This window comes from Rhinopithecus bieti, unplaced genomic scaffold (assembly GCF_001698545.2).
Source record: "Rhinopithecus bieti isolate Rb0 unplaced genomic scaffold, ASM169854v2 scaffold_12088, whole genome shotgun sequence".
In the NCBI taxonomy this organism is placed as follows: Eukaryota; Metazoa; Chordata; class Mammalia; order Primates; family Cercopithecidae; genus Rhinopithecus; species Rhinopithecus bieti.
The window spans coordinates 3214100-3236862 of NW_016807975.1; the positions used below are offsets into that span (position 1 = coordinate 3214100).

Genomic DNA, 22763 nt, shown 5'->3' on the forward strand with positions numbered 1-22763 from the left:
CTAAGAAAGTACAGAAAAGTAAGCTGTATAAAAATGAATCATATCTCCCTTCAGACGAAGTCCTCTAACAAAGTTATAAAACAGACATTTGTACACTTGTTATATAGGCAAATTTCTGTGGCCCCCAACCTTGAGTAAGTGAGATTCAGTACTAGGTCTGGGGATGGAGCCCAAAAATGTATTTAAACAAGTCACTCAGATGATTCTGATACCACACCAGAAAAAAAAAAAAAAAAAAAAAAAAAGAAAAGAAAAAAAAATTGCCTTAAGGAGTTCAAGAGGGAGAAAAAAGAAAAAGGAAAAATTTGAAAGTCTGAGCTATACTGTTAATCCTAGATTTGACAGCTGAATGATTAACCATCAGCTGAAGACTAAAACTTCACCTCTTATTAAATTACTAAACATCTTAATTATACTTTTATATACCAAAGGAGTTCAAGCATTTTGAGCACAGTGGTCCCTCAAATCCAAATATCAACAAAGGGTCAACCATAGAAAATAAGGAGCAAGAAGTAAGCCACTCTGCCAGAGAAGTTATTGGTTATACAGGAAAAGGGCCAATGGCATAAGGTTATGACACAGATAAATTCACCGAGTTAAAGGTCTATCTTAGTGTTTCAATGTCTATAGGAGTAAATCTCCCAAGAAAGATCTGGTATATTCACAAACCAGTTAACTCTCAGGCAAATAGATCAGATATTACTCAAGTTACAGTGATACATAAATACTCCACTTAGTATCCTTTAAATTACGATTAACACCAGCAATCTGCTCAAATCCAGTGAAGAACAGTAGTTAATTTCTAATAATTCTCAGACATGTCACCTCAGTCATGACATCCTTTTCCTTAATTTGGATTCATGGAAAATAAGGCTACAATCATTGGTTTACTGATACTTGATCACTGAACCAAAGTAGTAAACAGCCATGAAGGCCATTTTGGCTGTGCACTTGAACAAGACTTGAAACCAAATTAATTGTACAATCTAAACCATTACAACAATCAGATAAGCCATGCCATCATCCAAACATTTCATGCAGGATGTTTTAATCTTAGCTTTTCTCTTAGCTTTTCAGTCAGAAACTGTTACTCTAAATATGGCTCTTACTTGAGTTCAATCTTCAACTGTTTGATAATTTCTGCTTCCTTTTTCCTTCCATCATCATGTTTGCCTTTCTCTTTATCCTTAGCAGAATCTCTCTCTTTTTCTGACTCTTTTAGCTTCTGTTTCTCTCGTTCTCTCTCCTTCTCCTTCTCCCGTTCTCTTTCTCGTTCCCTCTCCTTCTCCCTCCTTTCACGTTCTCGCTCTTCTTCATCCCGTTTAGATTTGATTTCATTGGCATCCTCCTGAGATGCCTTTGAAGCTGAGGACTGGGAGGATAAGTCCTCAGAATCTGGTTTTAGCTCTGCAGGCTCATCCTTAGGGTCCTCAGTACTAGACTGGGACTGGAGGAGGGCACTACCACTACGCAGACGTGTCTGGGAGAACAAAGAAAAGAAAGATGCACATCTCTAGTGATAACCACATTGCCCACCTCATTCAAAAACAGCTTTACGACATTAATAGCAAATGATATTTATTCTATTCCTTCTGGTTACCTTGTTCAGGTCAGACTGCGCTTCTCTCAATTTCCGCTTATATCTCAGGACCTCCCCTTTCAGCTGGTGATTGTGATTCTGGAGGCTACTGATGAGGTGGCGCATCTCCCGGTTTATAGGGCCTTAAACACAGGAACAGCAATGTTATGAGGAACCGTGGTAAGGGCAAAGGCACAGAGAGAGCAGAACACATCAGGAGGCACAGAAATAGGGAGAATTACCAAAGAAAAGATTCCCTCTCAGAAGATGGAAAAAAAACTGGTCAACTTGAGTTAAAAAACAAACACCCAGGCTGTGAACCAAAATGAATTATAGGATTTAAGGTACTCAGGACTTCTGAGTTAAAGTCAGCATTTACAAACCCTGGGGTCTGTATTGTATCTTTCAAGTTATTTACAGCAAACTATAGCATGGAGTGAGAATCATTATACCTGCTTGTTCATTGGCAGCAAGGGTCTGCTCAAATTCTATCCTCAGCATTTCATACTCCTTGCGGACCTGGGCCAATGTATCTTCTAGCTGAATTACTTCAGTCCTCAGCTTCTTATGAAGACTAACCTCATCTCGCTACACACAGATAAAGGAACCAATAAAAAATTCTTATTAAAATGTAGAAATATCATCATATTCTATTATTCTGTCTCCTAAATTTGATCTGGAAGAATCTAAAAAGAGAAAAAATGTATCAATAATAGATTACTCTGAAAATTTCCAGTTCAATCTATACATAATGAAACCAGATATCTACAAAAGACTAATTTGGAAACTGACAGGATACTGAAGAACTGAAGAAAATGGCCCCCAATTCTGAGAATATTAGAATTTAATTGGAGAACTAAACTATAAAACAGTATATAAACATATGTAAAATAGTATTCAATTCATTTGTCAGGTATATATTAAAAGACCAACTGTTATAATCATTACCTTAAAAACTATGGAAGATACAGAAATGAACATATGAATAAAAGTTTCTATCTTTTAAAAAAATCATCTACTGGTGCCATTATATGCTATAATGGCATGTAAGTAATTTTGCAGCTTCTACCCACTATGTTCTCCCATACATGCAAGCTCTAGCCGTACTGAACTATTTCTCATGCTCTCTCACACCATTATATACGCTGTTCTCATGCTGGGAATTCCTCTTCTCCTAATTTCAACTACCAATAGACTTGTATTTATCCTTAACATTTATACCTTACTTTTTCAAGTGGAATCAGGAAACTTCCATAGTCAAATCAGACACTCTGTTCTCATCTATCACATCTTTTGGCTATGCTGCCATTGAACCACATTGCATTCTAATGGATACTATTCTCCCACTACCGCAGACTACAAGATCTGTGCGGGCAGGAATTCTGTTGTCCCATCTTTATATGCCCAATACCTACCAGAGTAAAGACCTACAGTCACTCTATGAATGACAGCTGAATGAATGAGAGATTAATTGCACGTGAGTAAAACTGTAAAATTTAGGAGGCAGGAAAGTTTACATACAAAAGACAAGGCAAGGCTGTTACCTCAATGAGCTCAACCTGGTGCTGGTGGGTTCCCCTGGTGCCATGAAGCAGGGTCCGAGCCTCATCCAAGTGTGCTTTCAACTGTAGGCTCTCATTATACAGGACGGAGAACTGTGACTGCATGCAACGATATTCTGGAGTTTCCTTAACGACTTGCTCCACTGCACTCCGCAATTCCACCTTAGGAGGGGCCAAAGCAAAGGAAAGTCAGAAACAGAATCTAGCATGAAGAAGCCCCAGAGGCGAGACAGGCAGTAAAATTTTGAACTCACTGATGTCCTACACAATAGAGACAATTTTATAAAGATTATTAAGTTATCTACCCATTGCTCTAGTTATACAAAATCTACCCCCAAATTAAATTAGACTAACTAGGAGATGGTACCTGGATATACTATATTCTTTCCTCCTAGAATTGTTTTGATATGTGTTTTATATTTGCCACCAGAAGAGTGAAATTTGTCAGGACACTTATTTTAAAAACATAGTTGAGGACCCCAGTCACTAACTTGTCCTCTTTAATAACAGTGACAGAGAAAAAAAATGGACAGGTTATCAAAAATAGTTATGCCTCTCCTAAACAACTATCTGCTTTAATTACTCAAACACTTTTAACTGATTTAACTTAGGTTGTTTTTGTTTTGTTATTTTCAGTTCAAACATCTTTATTCATATTATTTAACCTAGAAACGAATTATAAAATAGAGATGACTATGATCAAAAGAGGAGTGAGGAAAACTTCCAGAATCTCTTTTCTTCTCCTAAGAACCTAAGAGGAAAATTCTTCTGGGCAGATTTGAAGACCAACAGGATCACCGATCGTGTTTCTTTCTCTGTTTTGATAGCAAAAAACTGCAGAGCCAAATCTGTGGAACCACTTTGGCAAGTAGTGACATGTGAATGGCCTCCCTCCCACAGTATATATATGCCTCCTGCAAACATCTTGTATACAAGCCCCACTTTTTTCATGCAATTTGGATCCTCACCCTAGTTTACCCTACTTTTCATTTTTCTCAACAACTCCTATATTAGAGCATCTTGATTTAGTCTACATATCTTTGTTGCTTTAAATCCTTTTCAGGATAAGGCAGGGGATATATAAATAAGTAAATATGTAAATAAAGAAGTAAATATATCAGCAAAACTTAACATTCTTTCTTGTTCCCCCCAGCTTTATTAAGGTATAATCAACAACAAAAAATTATACATATTTAGGGTATACAACGTGATGTTTTGCTATACATATACACTGTGAAATCATTACCACAATCCAGCTAATCAACAAATCCATCACCACAGTTACCCTTTTGTGTGTGGCAAGAACATTTAAGATCTGCTCTTAGCATATTTCAAGTACACAATACAGTATTAATTACAGTCACCATGCTACACATCGCCAGACCTTATTCATCTTGCATAACTAAAACTTTGTACCTTTTCCCTAACATCTCTCCATTTCCCCAACCCCGGTAACCACCATTCTATACTCTGCTTCCAAGAATTTGACTTTTTTAGATCCCACATGTAAGTGAGATCATGCAGTATTTCCCTTTCCGTGCTTGGTTTATTTCAGTTAGCATAATGTCCTCTAGGTATATCCATGCTGTTGCACATACACACATACACACACACACAAACACACACACAAATATACACACACCACGTTTCTTTATCCATTCAGTGGATAGTTCTTTCATTTCCGTGGTTAAGGTTACTCACAATTTTTTTTAATGCTATTATAAATGGGATTGTTTTCTTAATTTCTTTTTTGTCTAGTTTGTTGTTAGTATATAGACACACAATTGTTTTTGTATGTTGATTTTGTAGCCTGCAACTTTACTGAATTCATTTATAGTTCTAACAGTTTTTTTGTGGCGGCTGTAAGGTTTTCTATACATAAAGTCATGTCATCTATAAACAGAAACAACTTTACTTCTTCCTTTCTGATTATGAGACCTTTATTTCTTATCCTTGCCTAATTACCCTGGCTAGGACAAACGTAATGAGAGTGGGCATCTTTATCCTGTTCCTGATCTCAAAGGAAAAGCTTTCAACTTTTCGCCATTGGGTATAATGTTGGCCACGGGCTTGTTTTATATGGCCTTTATTATGCTGAAGTACACTTCTTCTACACCTAATTTGTTTAGAGTTTTATCATAAAAGGATGTTGGATTTTGTCTACATTTTTCTTATCCCTCAGAAATATGCAGATTCACAACTACGTATATACATGAGTTGATCAGCAAAACGTCTGATTTGACTGCCCTTCAGGCATGCGTTCCTACCTTCAGCTTTTCATTTTGTGCAGTGACCTCCTCAAAGTCTTGCCGAAGTTTCTCCAGCTCACAGAGACGGTTCTGAGCTAACTCTTTGTTCTCTTCAAGCTCTGCATTCATTTCCTCAAACTGGAGAGAAACAGAAAAATAGAGAATAAATAAGTATTTTTCTTAAATCATTTCTAAGCTTCCTATCTTCACTGATTCGCTCTTTCAGCAAAACCCCACGATGTCACTTGTGAATACAATCCTAAGTACCTAAGCATGAAGGCTGACATAAAGTCCAAAACACGTCCTAAGTCACTGATTTTACCTTCCGAGCATTGATAGTGATTGTGCCGCCATACAGACTGCTCCCCGCTCCATACACCTTATAACCTTTGGAATTTACCTACAGAGAAGACAAAGATTCTTTAGTGACAGACTCTAAGATTTTAGTCTATAACCAATGTACCTTCAAAGGATGAGGTTTTTTCCTCAAGTACCATGTCCCAAGGTGAGTCTTCCTGTGAACACTCCTTAAAATGATTCTAGTCTCCAAGCCATAAAACAGCACTGACCCGTTCTAGGACTTCTGCTAAGTGTCGGTTGAGTCGCTGTTCCCTCTTTCGAATTTTGTCAATATCCCATTGCAGGTCATCAATCATGGACTCCAGGACAGACACTCGTGATTCAGCTGTCTCCACTTTACTCTGCAACTTGGAGAACTACATCCCAAAGACAGACATTCAGAAACATACAGCAAAAAAAGACCAAGTTAGAAAAGGACTGCCTAACATATCTAGCTTAAGTTCCAAATTCCACAATATTAACCCTTACTTATATGGAGTTATATAGAAAAGGGGCAAATAGAAGATGCTTCACACTCCTCCCAATGCAAGATTATAAAAATGAAATCATGGATTCCTCCAACAATTCTGGGTCAGTCATAATCATGAAAACTTTAAGTCTGAAGTCTATAAGAACTCCCAAAGAAAAGACCACCAAAGATTCAATAATTTTTCTACCTCTGAAAAGCACCATTTCCCTGGACAGACTACAAACTTATAAAAATTTTGCATTTTTTAAGAGATAAAAGATAATATCTTTCGTTTTGTTAGATAAATATTTTTTTTAAAACAACCATTTTTACCCCCAAATTTCTCTCTCCACATTCCCACAAAAGGTAATCCATTCAGAACAAAAGGAAAACTTCCATACACTTTTTCAAGCTCTCCCCAGAGCAATGTGGAGTCAGATACAATACGGTATACATTATACTATAATCTAGAGTCAGATACTCTAGGAGCTATACACCAGCTAGCACTATTTAGTATTTTAACTACTAAACTATTACATGTTCACATTAATCTATATATACCCTTTGTGCTAGGTTTTAAAATATGACACAAAAATCCTTTGAAAGTCCTCCCAACAAGAGGTGGGATCTTTGTTCCCTCCTCTTGAATCTGAGTCAACTTTAGAGACCCAATGGAAATGGCACTACATAATTTTGAGGCTACATCAGAGAGGCTATGAAGGTTCTACCTGGTGATCTTGGGATGCTCACTGGAAGAAGTCAGCCAACATGTAAAAATTCCAACCATTCTGAGACTACCATGATGAAGAAGCAACCTGTAGGTATCCCAGTGGACAATTAACCCAGCTGACAGGCAGCATCAACAGCCAGCCATGAGAGTCAACATGGACATCACACAGTTTAGCAAACAACTGCCCTCCAGGTTAGTAATACAATCTGAGATTTGCCAAAGGCCTAGAAAAGGAAGACCTCTCCATCTTGGTAGCACCTAGTCAATGTCTTAAAACATGACAAAAATATTCTATTTTCTTACTAGACTCCAGTTTATTTATAAGGGCTGCTATATTCTAACCCCTTTGAAGGTCCAGGATAATCCATATGAATTAATAAATTCCCCAGATGATATTCATGCAACCAGCCCAGCATGGACCTTAACACTGGAGTTCAGTAAACAAAGGCATATGAAGAACAAGAGCTTCGAAGTCAAACAGACCTACAGTCACAACACAGCTCAATCACTTTCTAGCTATGTGCCCTCAGAATAATCACTAACCTCTTTGAATTTATTTCTTCGGCAATAAAATGGGAGTTGTTTTGCCATTAGAGATAACAATCATAAAGTGCTTAAATTCTAGGCACTGAGCAAATGTAACTACTAAATTACTAATTAGCATGAGAATTCAGTGGCTAAACTAAGGTAGGGCAAATTCCAGTAGAATATATTTTGAACTAAATCAAAATGATAATCAGGAGTATCAGAAAAGTCATTTAAGGCCTATCATCACTTTATCTTGATCATTTTGTGTAAATAAATAAATGTCCAAATCTTGGCATGGTTTAACCATGGCATTATTTGTGCCCAAGTTTAGACTGAAAATTCACATTCCTCAAATTCCTAGGACATCATCAATACAGTAGGTTCTACTTCTCCATTCGCTGTTGAATTTCTACCACGCCATTCCTCAATAACATTATACAGTCTTTTATATTTAGGGTAATTCATTATTTGGAGGTGTGGAGTTGCGTTGTGCTTTGCAAAATCCCCCATGATAGGCCTTCTAGAGTAAGGTGATCTTTGAGGTGCTCAGAATTCTAAGTCAACGTCTGCCACAGCCCACTAGACACAGCCATCTCTCTTTTTTGGTTAAGTACCTCCTGAGACATGGTGCGATGCTTTTCCTGAAGAAGATCTGTCAATTCCTGTAGCCTCATATTCTCCTGTGCGAGGAAAGAGTTCAGCTCCTGCACTGCTTCCTCCACTATCAGATTATCTGGGGAAGAAGAACTATACTTTAATTTAGCATCTACAGTGTCTTTTTTCTTATTTTTATTTTTTGAGACAGAGTCTCACTCTATCTCCCAGGCTGGAGTACAGTGGCTCAATCTTGGCTCACTGCAACCTCTGCCTCCTGGGTTCAAGCCGATTCTCCTGCCTCAGCCTCCAGAGTGGCTAGGATTACAAGCGTGTGCCACCACACCCAGCTGATTTTTATATTTTTAGTAGAGATGGGGTTTCACCATGTTGGACAAGCTGTTCTCTAACTTCTGACCTCATGTGATCCACCCGCCTCAGCCTCCCAAAGTGCTGGGATTACAAGTGTGAGCCACCATGCCTAGCCTATAGTGTCAAATTTTAAAACTGTGTATCCTTGGCCAGGTATAGCAGTTCACGCACCTTGGGAAGCCAAGGCAGGCCTATCACTTGAGACCAGGAGTTTGAGACCAGCCTGAATAACAAAGCAAGAATCGTATGCTCTTATCACATATTCTCATATCATATACTCTGAAATACTATGTTAGGAGCACTTCTGAAGCTCAAAAACCAAAATGTACACTACTATTTACAAAGCAGGTAGGTAAATCCATAGAACTTATTACACCAAGTTAGTATGTTTAAAATTAGAGTTGCAAACACTACAGCTGAAATCCAAATGTTATTAAATGAAACCAGATACTCTCAGGATATATACCACCCATCAGACGGAGTTATCAGGAAGAAAAACAGTTCTCTCATATCACCTCTTGGCATTACTCTTAGTATCAATACAGAACAGGTTGGTCATAGGGTGGTTTTCATGGCTTTCAATCGAGGATTGCCCATCAGAATCACTTGTGGAACTCTGAAAAGAAACATTTCCCTAGGACCTACCTCACACCTATTCAATAAGAACCTCCATGGGCAGAGCCAAAAATAAGAAAATGCTCAGAAAACTCACAAGATGATTCTGATTCATAACCTGAGTTAAGAAGTAGAGACTGAATTTTAGTCCTCTCAATATCCTAAGCACTGAGGACAGGGCCTAGAATACACTAAAAGCTCAATAAGTGTTTAGTCAATTTATAAACAAGCCCATAAATGCAATTATTTTGAATCAAAGAAACAAACATGTGAGAGGGGATGAACTTTCAAACAAGCTACAATTGATGCTATAATTCATACTTTATACGTCTTTATCTATTAGAAAGCTCAGCTTACCAATGGCAATTGCCTTTTGTTTTAAAAATAATGGCATGGCTCTTTGTAATGTTTCTACATTTAACTTAAACCTGACCTTAAAATGCGTGCCATCAAATAGTAATTTTAAAGTCATTTGATATACTACTCATTTTATTCCCTTTTTAAATAAAACAATTATTTAACTTGATAATCATTTATGAAATCAAGTTTAACACAGTCTATGCACATGGCATATTAATTATCCACATTACTAAAATTTAACAATACCTTCTAACTATTCAATTAGAGCCAAAGGAGAAAGAAGCATATGTGCATACACAAAGCACCATTATTTTATATTAGGTGAGAGGGAGGTTCACATCCATTCATTCCCCATTGACCAAAAATCTACTAGATGCCAGATGCAGTGCCAGAAACTAGAGAAACAAAGAAGGGTGAGCCAAACCACTGAACCAAGACACAGTTTAGCTGGGGACATACAAGCAGATGTAATATATGAATACAATAGTACAAAAGTCTGAGAGGATATAAAACACACTGTCTAGAATGGTTATCTCTGAGAAATGAGAATGGGGAAACTTTTCTAGTCTACTTATTTGTATTTCTGACTTGTATATTTTTATACAAGTATCTGTTTTCCTTATAATACAGAAATACATAGTCTAATGGAAAAGCAAAAGAAACCCTTGACCAATTTTTCACAGACCTTCTACAAGCTGCTTAATTCTGTTGACAACTTAGCCCAATTACCCTTAAAAGCAAAATTACAGAATAATACAATTCTTATACGCTCATCCAATGGTTCAACCTCCATTACATCCAACTTATTTCCTTCAGAAATGAAAGGTTAAACATCTTAATGATAAGCAGGGAAATTAAGATATTACAACTAGACCATGATTATTATTGAAAACATGAAATCAAGGCTTTTTTTTGCATTTGAGCAACATATTTATGCCACAAATGACTAAAGATGTAATCTAGCTACCCAAATACTTTACTGTACAAATACAAATTTTTGCATTAACTCTGAGTAACACAATTATTCCAAATAATTATTTTATTTCAAATAGACACTCTTTCATCCATAGAATATTTTCTAATCATCTTTTTAACCATACAGATCATCTGTGAACTCTAAAACCTGCACGAACTCTTTTAAAACATTAAGAGATAATGAAAACTAAAAAAGTTAAGTAGAAATTAACTTTTCAAGTCAAAATTCAGTATCTAATAAGAAATCACTAAATAATTATTTAAAATAAATTATCACTATAAATCAACAGCCTACATACACTATAAAAATATGCAGACATCAGAACTGTTTATTAAATAATTAAGTTAATTCTGCTATTTACAAAACTGTGATTAATAGAGTAAATCAGTATAGAACTGATAAACTCTTTCCTCAGCTTATTAAAGGACTGTAACTGGCTCAAAATGAGAAGCACTGATAAAAGATTAATATGCCATAATGAAGACATTACCAGTAACATTGAAGGTTAGAATTTTAAGAAATTTAATTAAAATATGTAGTCCAGGCACAGTGGCTCATGTCTGTAATCCCAACACTTTGGGAGGCCAGAAGGGAGGATCTCTTGAGGCCAAGTTTGAGACCATCTGGCAGCATACCAAGACTTCCTCTCTACAAAAAGGTTAAAATATCAGCCAGGTGTGGTAGAACATGCCTATAGTCCTAGCTACTTGGAAGCTGAGGCAGAAAGATTGCTTGAGTTTGAGGATGCAATGGGGTATGATGGTGCCATAGTGCTCCAGCCTGGGTGACAGAGTGAAACCTTATCTCTTAAAAAGTAAACAATAAATAAATAAAAATAAATATGTAAGCTTGCAAACTACAAATTAGCATGCAAAAATGAGTTCTTATTCCTCCTCCACTACTCCCGGCCTCCACGGTCTTGCCTCACCTCCACTGTTTAGCTTCCGGGATAAGAGTTCCACTTTTTCTTGCAATTTATCATAGACAGTCACAATCTGGGACACGGCTCGGCGAGAAGACTCCACACGTTCCTGCAGCTGAGACTCCATCTCTTCACTGGAACTGCTGGCCAAAGTAGCAAGGAAAGAGAAAGCTGGCTCTTGCCCTTCCCCTGAGGACACAGGGGGAAAAAAAGAAGCCCCCCAAAATTATAAATTGGAAATAAGAAAATCCATTTTTTTTCCCTCAAATGGAAAGCCTCAAAGCTGAGCTCTACTTCAAAAACCCAGATAGCATGCAGTGATAGAATCCATCACAAATACTTGCCTCTCTCTCGGTCATCTTTACGTTCCTGATTGCTATCAGAGTCTGGTTCTGGTTCAGGCACAACAAGGGCTTTTCGTTCTGTGAGTAGGTCTCCCAAGCCCTGCTCCAGATCGTAACGTTTAAGGATGATACGGATGTTTTCATCAAACTGGAGAAGGGTAGGTACAATTATGAAGAAACAAAGGACACAACTTTGGAAATGAAGAGAACAGTAAGCAGAACTAAATTGGTCAAATAAAAATCTGAGCAAATAAACAAGTTAGCTACCTGACTCCAGTATCGGTTGACAATCAATAGTGAGGCATCATCAGTAGCCTGTCGTCGTTCCAGTTTTTCAATGTGCTCACGAAGTTCATCTTCAATGGCCTGCCGCTGATCCAACATTTCTGCCAGCTTGCGATTTTTGGTTTGCAGTGTTCGAATGTCTAGCTCCTCCTGCCCAGTAAACCAATCGTATTAGTCTCCACAAAGAAATTAGAAAAATGAGCCACTAAACTCAACAAGGTCATAATAATTCATTAGTTATTTCCTATGAATAAAGCTACTGACTTTTTAAAAATCTTACAAGTAATTAAATAAGTAGAAGTCGAAGAGATAAACAACAGGTATACGATGGTGTGAGGAAAGAATAACACACACAAATGCACCAGAACCTCAACCACACCCATCTCGCTGTTCTAGTCACATGAACATCTACAAAGTAATGCTACTTTAAGGCCACCACCCAGCTAGATTACCCTTTACTCCAATCAACACTGTCATCTATCTCCTAAGCACCATCCTTCCTTCATTAAAGACTTCAGCACCTGGGTCCTTGTCTATCGCAGTTCCTGCTAATATATCTGGTGACTTCACCATACATGTGGACAAACCATCTAATCCTCTAGCATCTAGGCTGTCAGTTTTTCCAGTTCCTCCACTCCAATGATTATCTCCTCCACTGTGCTTCAGCCATGCATTTCAAAACACACATCTCAGACTTTTGTCCTTATCTAGAACTGTACCACATCTGAAATCTGAAATTCCAACTTCCCATTCCCTGAGTAACACCACATCTTTGCACGCCCTTAACCCAATATACCAATCCCTTTACCTCATTTAGATCTCCAGAATGTTGAATTCTTTTCTTTCTCCTTTTTGGTCTCCTTCTAGTTCCACTACCTTCCATATCTTAATCATATGCTGTATCGTACATTCCTTCAAACACCTGCCTAACAGCCTCCTTGGTTCTCTGCCCTTAATCCTTTTATTCTACCTCTGTGAACAAACCCCAATCTGAATTAACCCAGATATCTGGCTATTCCATTCCTGTACCCAGTATGCTGAGACTTCCAGAGAAGTTCATCAAACCACAGAAACTGATGCCTTTACAAAATGAATTCTGAACCTAAACAGATCTTATAATTTGTCCAGAAATCTTTATCAAGTGAGCTATCTCCCATTCTCCATCAAGGCAACATCAACGTCTACCAAACCCTGCCCCCTTTTACATCATACAAAATAGATGGCTTTACGTTCCATTTTAATGAGAAAATAGAAGCCATCAGATGGGAAACACCTCAATTCCCCATCTCTTTGACCCATTCACACAATTATGTACACATTCTTAAAACCTCAGCTTGTGCTCAGGATCCTGTTCTCTTCTGTCTCTACAAAACCCTCACTCCATTAGTAATTTCACATCCCTCTCAATATTTTTCTCTCTCCAGCTCCTTCCCTAGGACAAGCCAGGGAGGGGTTGGTGGGAGGTGGGACAGGGGTATAACAAGCAAAGAACCAGCATGTGGAAAATATTCTTACTTTTCTGAGGAATTAATGAAATCAATATTTTAAAGTAACAATTGTTTATTAAACCACCCATTTTGTTTCATTTTCTCTTTTCCATTTTAGTTAAAACATTCCTAATATGCCAAAGTAGTCAACAGTTTTCCCACTGTACCAGTTTATTAACACTATTAATAAACTATATCCTTAAACTCTTCTCTGAACATTGCCTTTCCCTTCTTGCTCTAACCGAAACCTGGATGAGAAACTGTTTCCCTGCAGGCTTCTCCAGTGGTAGCTGTTTCTCTTCCACACCCCTTGAAGCCAGAGAGGGATGAATATCCTCCTTATTTTCCATTGCCACTTCCAGGCCATTACCCCACCTTCCTCCCTAAAACCTCCTACCTCTGCAGCTCATGCCATTAGCCTATACCACCTGCTGCCATGCTCTGTTGAATTCATCTATAAATGCCCACGTCGTTTCCTCACATTTCTCAAAGATTTAGCACCTAGCTTATTATCACTCTCCAATACTTTTCCTGTCATCATTCTTAATGATTTCAATACCCATACAGATCATCTTTCCTGTATTTGAATCATCAAGTAAGTCATTGACCTCCTCTTCACCAGTGATCTTGTCCTCTACCTCCTTCAGCCACCAACTCCTACATTTCGTCTTACTTGTATCTACACGTCCTCTATAAGCTCAATTTCAAACACCTCATTCTTCACAACTACCACTATTTTTCCAGCTCACTCTCTCGTTTCCTTACTCCAAAAATTCCTCAAACTCTCCAGGATCTACCATCCATTGGTCCTATACCTTTCACTTCTCTCACTTCCTTCTTTACTGAACTTAAATTCCATGATCAGTCATTATACAGTCATCTACTTTACAGTGATACTCCTTTAAAGCATTGTCTCTACTCTCTTTTCCCTAATTCCTCTCCTCTCATATTCTCTTAAGCTCACTGAAAACAGGCTGCTATCCCCACTATTCCACCAACACAGGTGTTTTGGTATCTCCAATGAACTCTTTATTATTAAATATAATATCTCAGTCCTCCCTTTATTCCCTTTGTTCCAACTGAAACCTGAATGAGAACACATCAGCAGCACCTAATCAGCTCCTTCTTGAAATAATTTCTTCGTTGGGCTTCTGGGAATCCAATCTCTCTTACTATCCTCTAACCTCAATGGTTCCTCTTTGTTTGTATCTTTGATTAGTCCTTTCTCATCTCCTTGACATGAAAATATTGTAGTGCCCCAACAGACCTCTTTATTTATGCTTATTCCTTAAAGAAATCTGTAGTCTCATAGATTTAAACACAACTTACAAAATGATGATTCCCAAATGTACAGCTTTAGCCCAGACCTCTCTCCAGCATCCAGCTTATTAACTACTTATCCATTCAGAGGTCAAATAAATATCTCAAACTTATATGTCCCAAATCAAACAAAACACAATTCATCCTCCATGACTCCCAAAAATCTGCTCCTCTCATACATTTCTCTAGCTCAGTAAGTAAAAACTCCATTACCTTCAAAATCCTGGGGTGATCCTCCCTCCTATCTTTCATGTGAGTTATCCAATCCATCAGCAGATCTTATCCATGCTACCTCCACAGTGGTCCAAGCTACCATGATTTCTCATTAAGATTACTACAAAGGCCTCCTATAGCAAAAATTATGTGCTAAGTCCTATCAGCCTGCCAGATTCAGCACAGCTGTGGTGGACAGCTTCATTTACGCTGCCAGTGTTCCCACTTCAAGTACACTTTGGAGACTCAGTTTTTCTGTCCCACAATCACAGCTGGCTCATAATAGCAATCTCAAAATGCACAGGAGGTACTGCTTTCAATGGCAACCTTCAAGCAATTGGAGCAGGGATCAGTGGATACATGCCTCAGATCCCTACCTCTGGAGAAATGGAGTTATAGGGAAAGAGAGTCAGAAGGAGTGAAGAAAAAACTCTGCTAACTGGCCTCTTGTTTATAACCCTTGCTCTTCTATAGTCTCCAAACACAAGTCAGAGCATGTTATTCCCCTACTTAAGACTATCCAATGCCTCCTCATTGCCTCTGGATAAAGTCCACACTGGGGTGTGTGCTATGTGCTTCCCATAAGTATGTGCTTATCCCTATGAACAGCACATATCCCACTCTAAACAGTCTATTCCCTTGTCAGTGCTACCCTACAAACTAAAGTCTAGGGGATGTTTTCAATGTAAAGCACAGTGTCTGGCAAATAACAAATACTCAACAAATATTTATATATTGAGTGAATAAATGCCTTTGGAATGCATGATGTAAGGCAGTGCTAAGACAAAAATCACTTCCTGCCAGCAATATTAAGTACCAGAACCCCAGGAAGCTTCAGGGATGACACTCTATCACAACTCACTATGTATGTTCCTATTATTCTGACTCAAAAAAAAAAAAAAAATCAACCTCTCTAAAATAAACCTCAGTCTCAAAATCAAATAAGTAATAGATGTGGTTTTGCAAGCCATACAAACGTAAGGCATTTTAACATCACATCCCCATGTCTGATTTTCAAAAAAGCAAAATCTTGATGTAGATCAAAACCTGTAAACTTCTGATGTCTAACAGATACATAACATTACTATGAGATTTTTGGTATATAATACTCATTTTATCAGCTCCATAAGAGCAAGGATAATATCTACGTTATGCACTATTATATTATGTAGCCCAACACTAGCTATGAATGGCTCACATTTATTGACTATTTACTATATTAAATGCAAAGTGTTAGCCCTTAACAGGGACTCTCATTTTATCTGCATAAAAATCTAACATAGCAGATACTCTAATTATATTTTACAGACAAGAAAACAGGCAAAGGAAGGATAACACAAGGTCAGCCAGCTAGGAAGTGGTACAGCTCAGAGTCAACTCCAGGCAGTCTGGTCTCAGACTCTCACTCTTCACCACATTCTCAATGATTGCTAAACTGTCTCTTAGAATCTGGTACTGACTTTCTCAGTGAATGAAAAATAAATGTGCATCTTCCTACTGCTAAATACCTATACTTAACGTTGTATCAGGCACCACATTCCCAGATTCTCAAAAGAATGTAAGTACACCTTGAAAACAAACAACAACTGTCAATCTACCTCTCCTCCAGAACTGACTACCACATCATTTTACCTACTTTCAGCCTGTTTTATCTCCCTCTTCTTTTCAAACAGCTTCCCCACACTCCAGAAAGCTTCCATGAATTTTTAGTTTCAAGTTGCAACTGACAGAAGAAAAACACACTTTCATAGCACTGTTTCCTCATACCGTTGAAGAGACACCTCCTAGCTTAATTGTTTCCACTGTGGTCCCTGAATCTTCAACAGCTGCCTTCTTCTCAGGAGGCATGGAGGTGCCAGGTTCTCCAGCTGCTCTTTTATTTCCAATTCCTGACATTTTGGCAGCAGATGACAGCGGTTATCCTGACAGAAAAAAAAAAGGGGGGGGGGGCACAAACTGACATAATATACATAAGGAAAGCAACAATAGAGTAAAACTAGAAATTTTCTGGCCAACCCTTTAACCTGGATCCATTAATTCCACAACTATCTCCATATTCCTCTTGGAGGAAAAAAAAATTAAATTGTAGAGTAAAAATCAAGGTGGGTCGGGCGCGGTGGCTCATGCCTGTAACCCCAGCACTTCGGAAGGCCGAGGTGGGCGGATCACGAGGTCAGGAGATCGAGATCATCCTGGCTAACACGGTGAAACCCCGTCTCTACTAAAAATACAAAAGATTAGCTGGGCGTGGTGGCGGGCGCCTGTAGTCCCAGCTACTCGGGAGGTTGAGGCAGGAGAATAGCATGAACCCGGGAGGCAGAGCTTGCAATGAGCCGAGATTGCGCCACTGCACTCCAGCCTGGACGACAGAGCGAGACTCCATCTCAAAAAAAAAAGTCAAGGATAAATTTACATGACAATAAATTTCTAAATAGGATAGTGATAAGAAATGAGACAATGGGCAAAGGGTGAAGAGACCAAAAATAAAGTTTTGGAATCTCCCTTCCTGTAATGCCAAAATCAGAAAAGGGCAGTTTGATTATGCCAGAAGTTAACACTACAGTGTTGGAAGAATTACTGAGCTAAAAGAGATCTGTGAAACGCCTACTAAAGTCATTAATATTAGACAAGTCAGTTATCATCTCTGAGCCTCAGTTTCCTAACCCAGGAATAAATAACCACGGTATATACTTCCTATGCTTATTATTTTTTTTTTTTAAAAAAAAGGATGATATAATTATAGAAAGAACTTGGCACAATGCCGAACACAAAGTAAGCACTCAGAAACCCCAGCTCTTCTTTTAACCTTTGCAGTGTCTCCCCTATTTCCAAACGCTCTCTCCACTGTTTTGAGCAACTCTACGGAAGTCAGACCTGGGTGCGAATCCCAGCTCTACCTCTTAGAGGCCGTGTTGCTTTGAAACAGTGAATTCGCCAAGAATTTCAGCTTCCTCAACTGCACAATATTAACGAATATATTTTTCCTTTGCTCTGCCTACCTCCCAGGGTGCTCAAAGGAGGCGGAATGGATGCTAAAGCACTTTGGCTACTTCAAGAAGCAACCCAGCCATCACCTAGACTAACAAGACTACTCTGCTTTCAATTCAAGCTCCAGAAGAGGACTATCGCTGGTAACAACCTGAGTAGGACCTCGCCTGGAGAAAGAAGAGACAGAAGCAGAACAAGGCTGCAATCCAACTCGCGAAAAGCCAAAGACCTCAGCCTCCGCGTGGATAATTGCAGGCCAGGAGACTGACGGCCCCAGAACCGGAGAGGGTGGAGACTCCTGAAGCCTGGCACAGCATGTTGGGCCCCAAGCGGGATCTAACCTAAGTTCTTTGAACTGGCGCTGCGCAGGAACAAAACTCACAGCAGTTACTCACCAAGGCCCGTGCAGCGATTCCTGCGCTCACCCTTGACCCGCGGCGGAGACAGGGCAGAACTTCCGGGAGGCGGAGCCACGGAGAGGAAAAAGGGAAAGAAAAAAGGAAGTCGCTTCAACCCAGCCTACAGGACTATGAGACGCCGCCGGGCGGAAGTGACATACAGCGAGGGCTCGAGAAGTTTGAGCAAGCCCCGCCTCTCTAACAACGCTGGGCGAGCGCAGGACCCTCTCTTGGCTACTACCTCCAAGAGTATACCTGGGTCTCGCTGATACCCGACGGCGAGCCCTTGACTTTTGTGACTTGTTGACCTTTGCTACTGCGATCTTTTTCTGCTGGGATAAAGTTGCTCATTCTGTTGCTTGTCATTGGGGTTACCATCACTCGTTTAGACGGCCGATTGGCTGATGGTCCCGTCAATCTCCGGGGAAATTACTAGCCTCAGACACCTCAGAAAATTGTTCGTTGGTGCCCCTTCGTGCTGAAATGAAGAGTTCTGGAGAGAATCTGAGGGATTTGAGGAATTTCAGATCTTTGGGATTTTTCCCCCGCACAGGGAACGGTATTCTGCCCTGTCTACACATGAGAATCGCTTTAGGGAGTTTTGGTCCCTCTAGGGTAGCCTGGACAAAAGCTTTTTTAAAAAAGTATTCCCTTCATCTCCTCCTCCCAAACCCCACACTTCCACCCGCTAGATTCTAATGCATAAACAGGATGGACAACTACTGCTCTTGTGCATTTTTGGGAACAAGAAATTGTCCAGGGAAAAGATAAACGCCAATTAGTCTCTGATCTCAGTACTAGTCTATTTTAAGCTAATTAAGCATTGATTTTTTTTTTTAAGTTTTTGACAAACTGCTGTTTTTCATTCAGTTAAACTAAATGCGCTTTAATGATAGGACGGTAATTAATCTAACCTATTAATGAAAAGCTGTATGCCTCGCAGAACTGTGATAAACTACCTAATGGCGTCAGCTAAGGGTCCAGAAATGGAAGAATGATCGCTATATCTTTTTTAAAAAATAGAATTTAGGCATCTTGGGGAAAAAGAACCTAATCTACACTGGATTTCTGGTAGTGTGAAGACTTTTGTCCCTGTACCTGCTGGGGCTTACCTGTAAATGAAGAAAGATGGTCAACACCAGGAAAACAAGTATTCCTGGTGCCTGGCAGTAGAACACCTTGACTATGTTGGAAAGAATTAACTGGCCCCAAGTGGACTTCACATTTCATTCCGTGAAGCGGGAGCCTGAGAGCATGTGAGTGGGGACCCAGCTGCCGAAAAGCATTGTATGAGACAATGACACTCATTCTCTCATCTTCCTTGGTTCCTCTACTCTTAGCAAGCCTTTCATTCATAGAACTACTGAATGGCAAGGAATGGTTTTTTCTAGCCCAGAGCTTGTAAACTAGAGGTTTACAGACTGCATTTAGGCAAGTTATGCTTTGTTTATTTTAGACAGTATTGGCTGTCCTGTGTGGTTAAAAACAAGAACAAAAATGAACTTAGTTGCCAACATTTAAAATATGGCTATTTTACATAAAAATACAAATTATCAGTTTCTCTGGAAAATGTTGACGATCTTGCAACAGAAGGGTTATATTTTTGCATGATCACATTGCTTAGAGCAGAGTAGTGGCTTTTTTTTTTTTTTCTCGAGACAGAGTCTTACTCTGTTGCCCAGGCTGGAGTGCAGTGGCACGATCTCGGCTCACTGCAAACTCCACCTCACAGGTTCCAGCAATTCGCATGCCTCAGCCTCCCAAGTGGCTGGGACTACAGGCACACGCCACCACACCTGGCTAATTTTTGTATTTTTACTAGAGATGGGGTTTCACCATGTTGGCCAGGCTGGTCTCAAACTCCTGACCTCGGGCAATCCACCCACCTCAGCCTCCCAAAGTGCTGGGATTACAGGCGTGAGCCACTGCTACTGGCAATGAGCCATCGCGCTCAGCGTGGCTTCTCTTTTATTAATAGATGGTGTTATTCTTATTTACCATAATCCCCACTATTCTTTACTGGTTCCTTAGCACTAGTATAGTTTGAGTATCATCACTTGTGTGTTATATTGTGATAAATCAATTGCTGGTCCTAGGTAAGTGTCTGGTGGACATTATTGGTGATCTACCCAACATCCATTCACCTTCCCTCACCTTAGCAGAACCAGGATTTTTTTCATGTATCCATGAAGCACTTTGATTCCATAAGTCTTAGGGAAAACTGATTTCACCCCAATCTCCCAGGATTATCTTAAATACTAAGTTCCATTTCCCAAGCCAAAGTCCTAGTCAGCAATTGACAGTTTAATCAGGGTGAACTTCTTCGAATACTAGAACTGAAGCAGTTTCTTATCTTCCAGATTTTTTGTGTGAGGCTGAAACTGTTGGAGGCTCCCTGCTACCATTCTTGAGAATGGAGCGACCACACAGGGGTGAGCAGAACAAAGAGAATCTCAGGGAAATGGAGCCACATCAACTGAGTTAGGTCACCCCTAACTTCAACTCACACTAAAGAGTGTTAGAGAAGATTCTATAAAGAGAGCAGACTTTTCTAGTACCTTTCAATTCTCACCATGTAGGTAACCATATTCTCTAGCAACTGGGATATATGTCTTTCTCAAAAGTTCCAATTATCTAACACCTTCACAAGTGTCACAGCTCTCTAGAAAATAAAATCAACTCTGTGTGTGTGTGTCTGTGTGTGTGTGTGTGTGTGTGTGTGTGTGTGTAGAGAGAGAGAGATTTGAGAAAGAGAGAGAGAGACACTATAAGGAATTGGCTCACAAGATTGTGGTGGCTGGATAAACCAAAATCTACAAAGCAGGGTTGCAAACTGGAGCCCCAGGAAAGATTTGCAGTTTGAGTCTAAAGGCAGTCTGCTGGCAGAATTCCTTCTTGCTCAGGGGAGGTTACTCTTTGTTCTGTTAAGGCCCTCAACTGATTGTATGAGGTCTACCTACATTTTGGAGAGTAATCTGCTTTAGTCTACCAATTTAAATATTAATCTCATCCAAAAAAATCCACCTTCACAGAATCATCCAGAATAATGTTTCACCAACTATTTGGGCACAGTGGCCCAGCAAAATTGCCACATAAAATTAACCATCATAGTAGGTAACCATATTCTGTAGCTACTGGTGAGATCTGTCTTTTCTGAAAGCCTCAGTCAGTCATCTGACATCTTCACAGTAGCCTGTCTCATTCTAGAGAATTGGGAAAATAGAATAGATGAAGAGGAGGATAGCAGAGATCTCGCTCATTGAACACATTCCCCATTCATTTCTGACCAGCCACCTTCTGTTCACCATCTTAATCAAGAGAAAAGGAATATCCCTGGAAAATAAGTTTTCCCTAACTTATAAATAGGAAAAAAGCATTAGCAATGATAAAAAGAATACTTAACATTTTATTTCACTTTTAAAGTTTCATTGCTTGTATCGAAAACATAATTTAAGCAAATAGTAATCTTTTCTAAAATGAGGAAACAGACCCAGATTTTAAGTGATTTTTTTTCAAATGACGTAATGAGTAGTTGTTGAAGGACCTAAGTCATTTGACTTCCAGCCGGTCTTCATTAACTACCCAATTCTGCCACCAGGTGGCATAAGGCAACACGCCTCCTTCCCCAGTTCCCCTCCTAAAGCTTTGGTTGCAGAGTACTTACGCATCAGTCATGCCCTGTCTTCACCTTAACTCTTAGAAACCTGGACAACTACTGAGGGTAGGCTTAATGCTCTCAAAATGAACAAAATTCAGATATTTTGGATTTTTGTTTATTTTTTTTCTACACTCCTTGGAAATGTTTTGTTCTAAGATTGTTATATCTCCATGCATTCCAATATTCCATGAACTCTGGATTAGATTGTGTGCCAGACATGATTTAGGAACTCCCTTATTTTAAACAAGTTGTATTTTATTTAGCATGATATCACTTGTTTAACAGAAACATTTAGATACCATAGCCCTTGCTCTAGACTTGCTGAAAGAGAATTTCCAGGGGAAAGCTCTCTGAAAATGCAAGTTCTTACTTTTGTAATTATACTTCCTATCTGGGCACGTTTAAGGAACACTGCTCTAGGTAGTGATGTCCAGGTCCACCTGAGAGTGTTCTACAAAACGAGCCCCTCCTCTTGTCCTCAGCTTTCCCTTCTCCTACCATTCACCGCCCCCCCCCCCCCCCCCCCACACATCTTTCTCCTTCATTTCCATACCCCTGCCTCCTTCTCCCCAGATCACCTGGCCCACTATGCTACATCATGCTCAGCCCTCTTACTTTGCAATTTCTGGAGACCAGGGAGGTGGCTTACTCAGGGGAGCTAGAGCCAGGTCTCTCTTTTTTAAAGAGTGAGGACAAGGTGTCCTAGCAGTCTATGGAAACATGAGAGCTAATTGGTAGTCACAGATTGTCAGAGGAGCCCCATTTAGTTTAATGC

General features: G+C 39.4%; 1 protein-coding gene across 6 annotated transcripts in view; it reads right to left on the reverse strand.

The window, feature by feature from the left end:
* The window catches only part of RNF20 (ring finger protein 20), a 96593-nt gene that overhangs the window by 9739 nt on the left and 64091 nt on the right, over positions 1–22763 (reverse strand). For 2 of the 6 annotated variants that reach the window (XM_017884309.1, XM_017884305.1), the window contains 12 exons: positions 16712–16866; positions 11907–12074; positions 11640–11787; positions 11302–11484; positions 8071–8189; positions 5960–6106; positions 5713–5790; positions 5409–5528; positions 3124–3303; positions 2032–2167; positions 1601–1722; positions 1110–1480 (listed from right to left, as the gene is read on the reverse strand). In XM_017884309.1, the coding sequence (XP_017739798.1) occupies positions 1110–1480; positions 1601–1722; positions 2032–2167; positions 3124–3303; positions 5409–5528; positions 5713–5790; positions 5960–6106; positions 8071–8189; positions 11302–11484; positions 11640–11787; positions 11907–12074; positions 16712–16840 (1901 nt within the window). In that variant the 5' untranslated portion in view covers positions 16841–16866. Of the gene's footprint in view, positions 1–1109; positions 1481–1600; positions 1723–2031; positions 2168–3123; positions 3304–5408; positions 5529–5712; positions 5791–5959; positions 6107–8070; positions 8190–11301; positions 11485–11639; positions 11788–11906; positions 12075–16711; positions 16867–17943; positions 18420–22763 lie in introns of those variants that run through there. The other 4 variants (XM_017884304.1, XM_017884307.1, XM_017884306.1 and 1 more) reach the window with 4 other exon arrangements.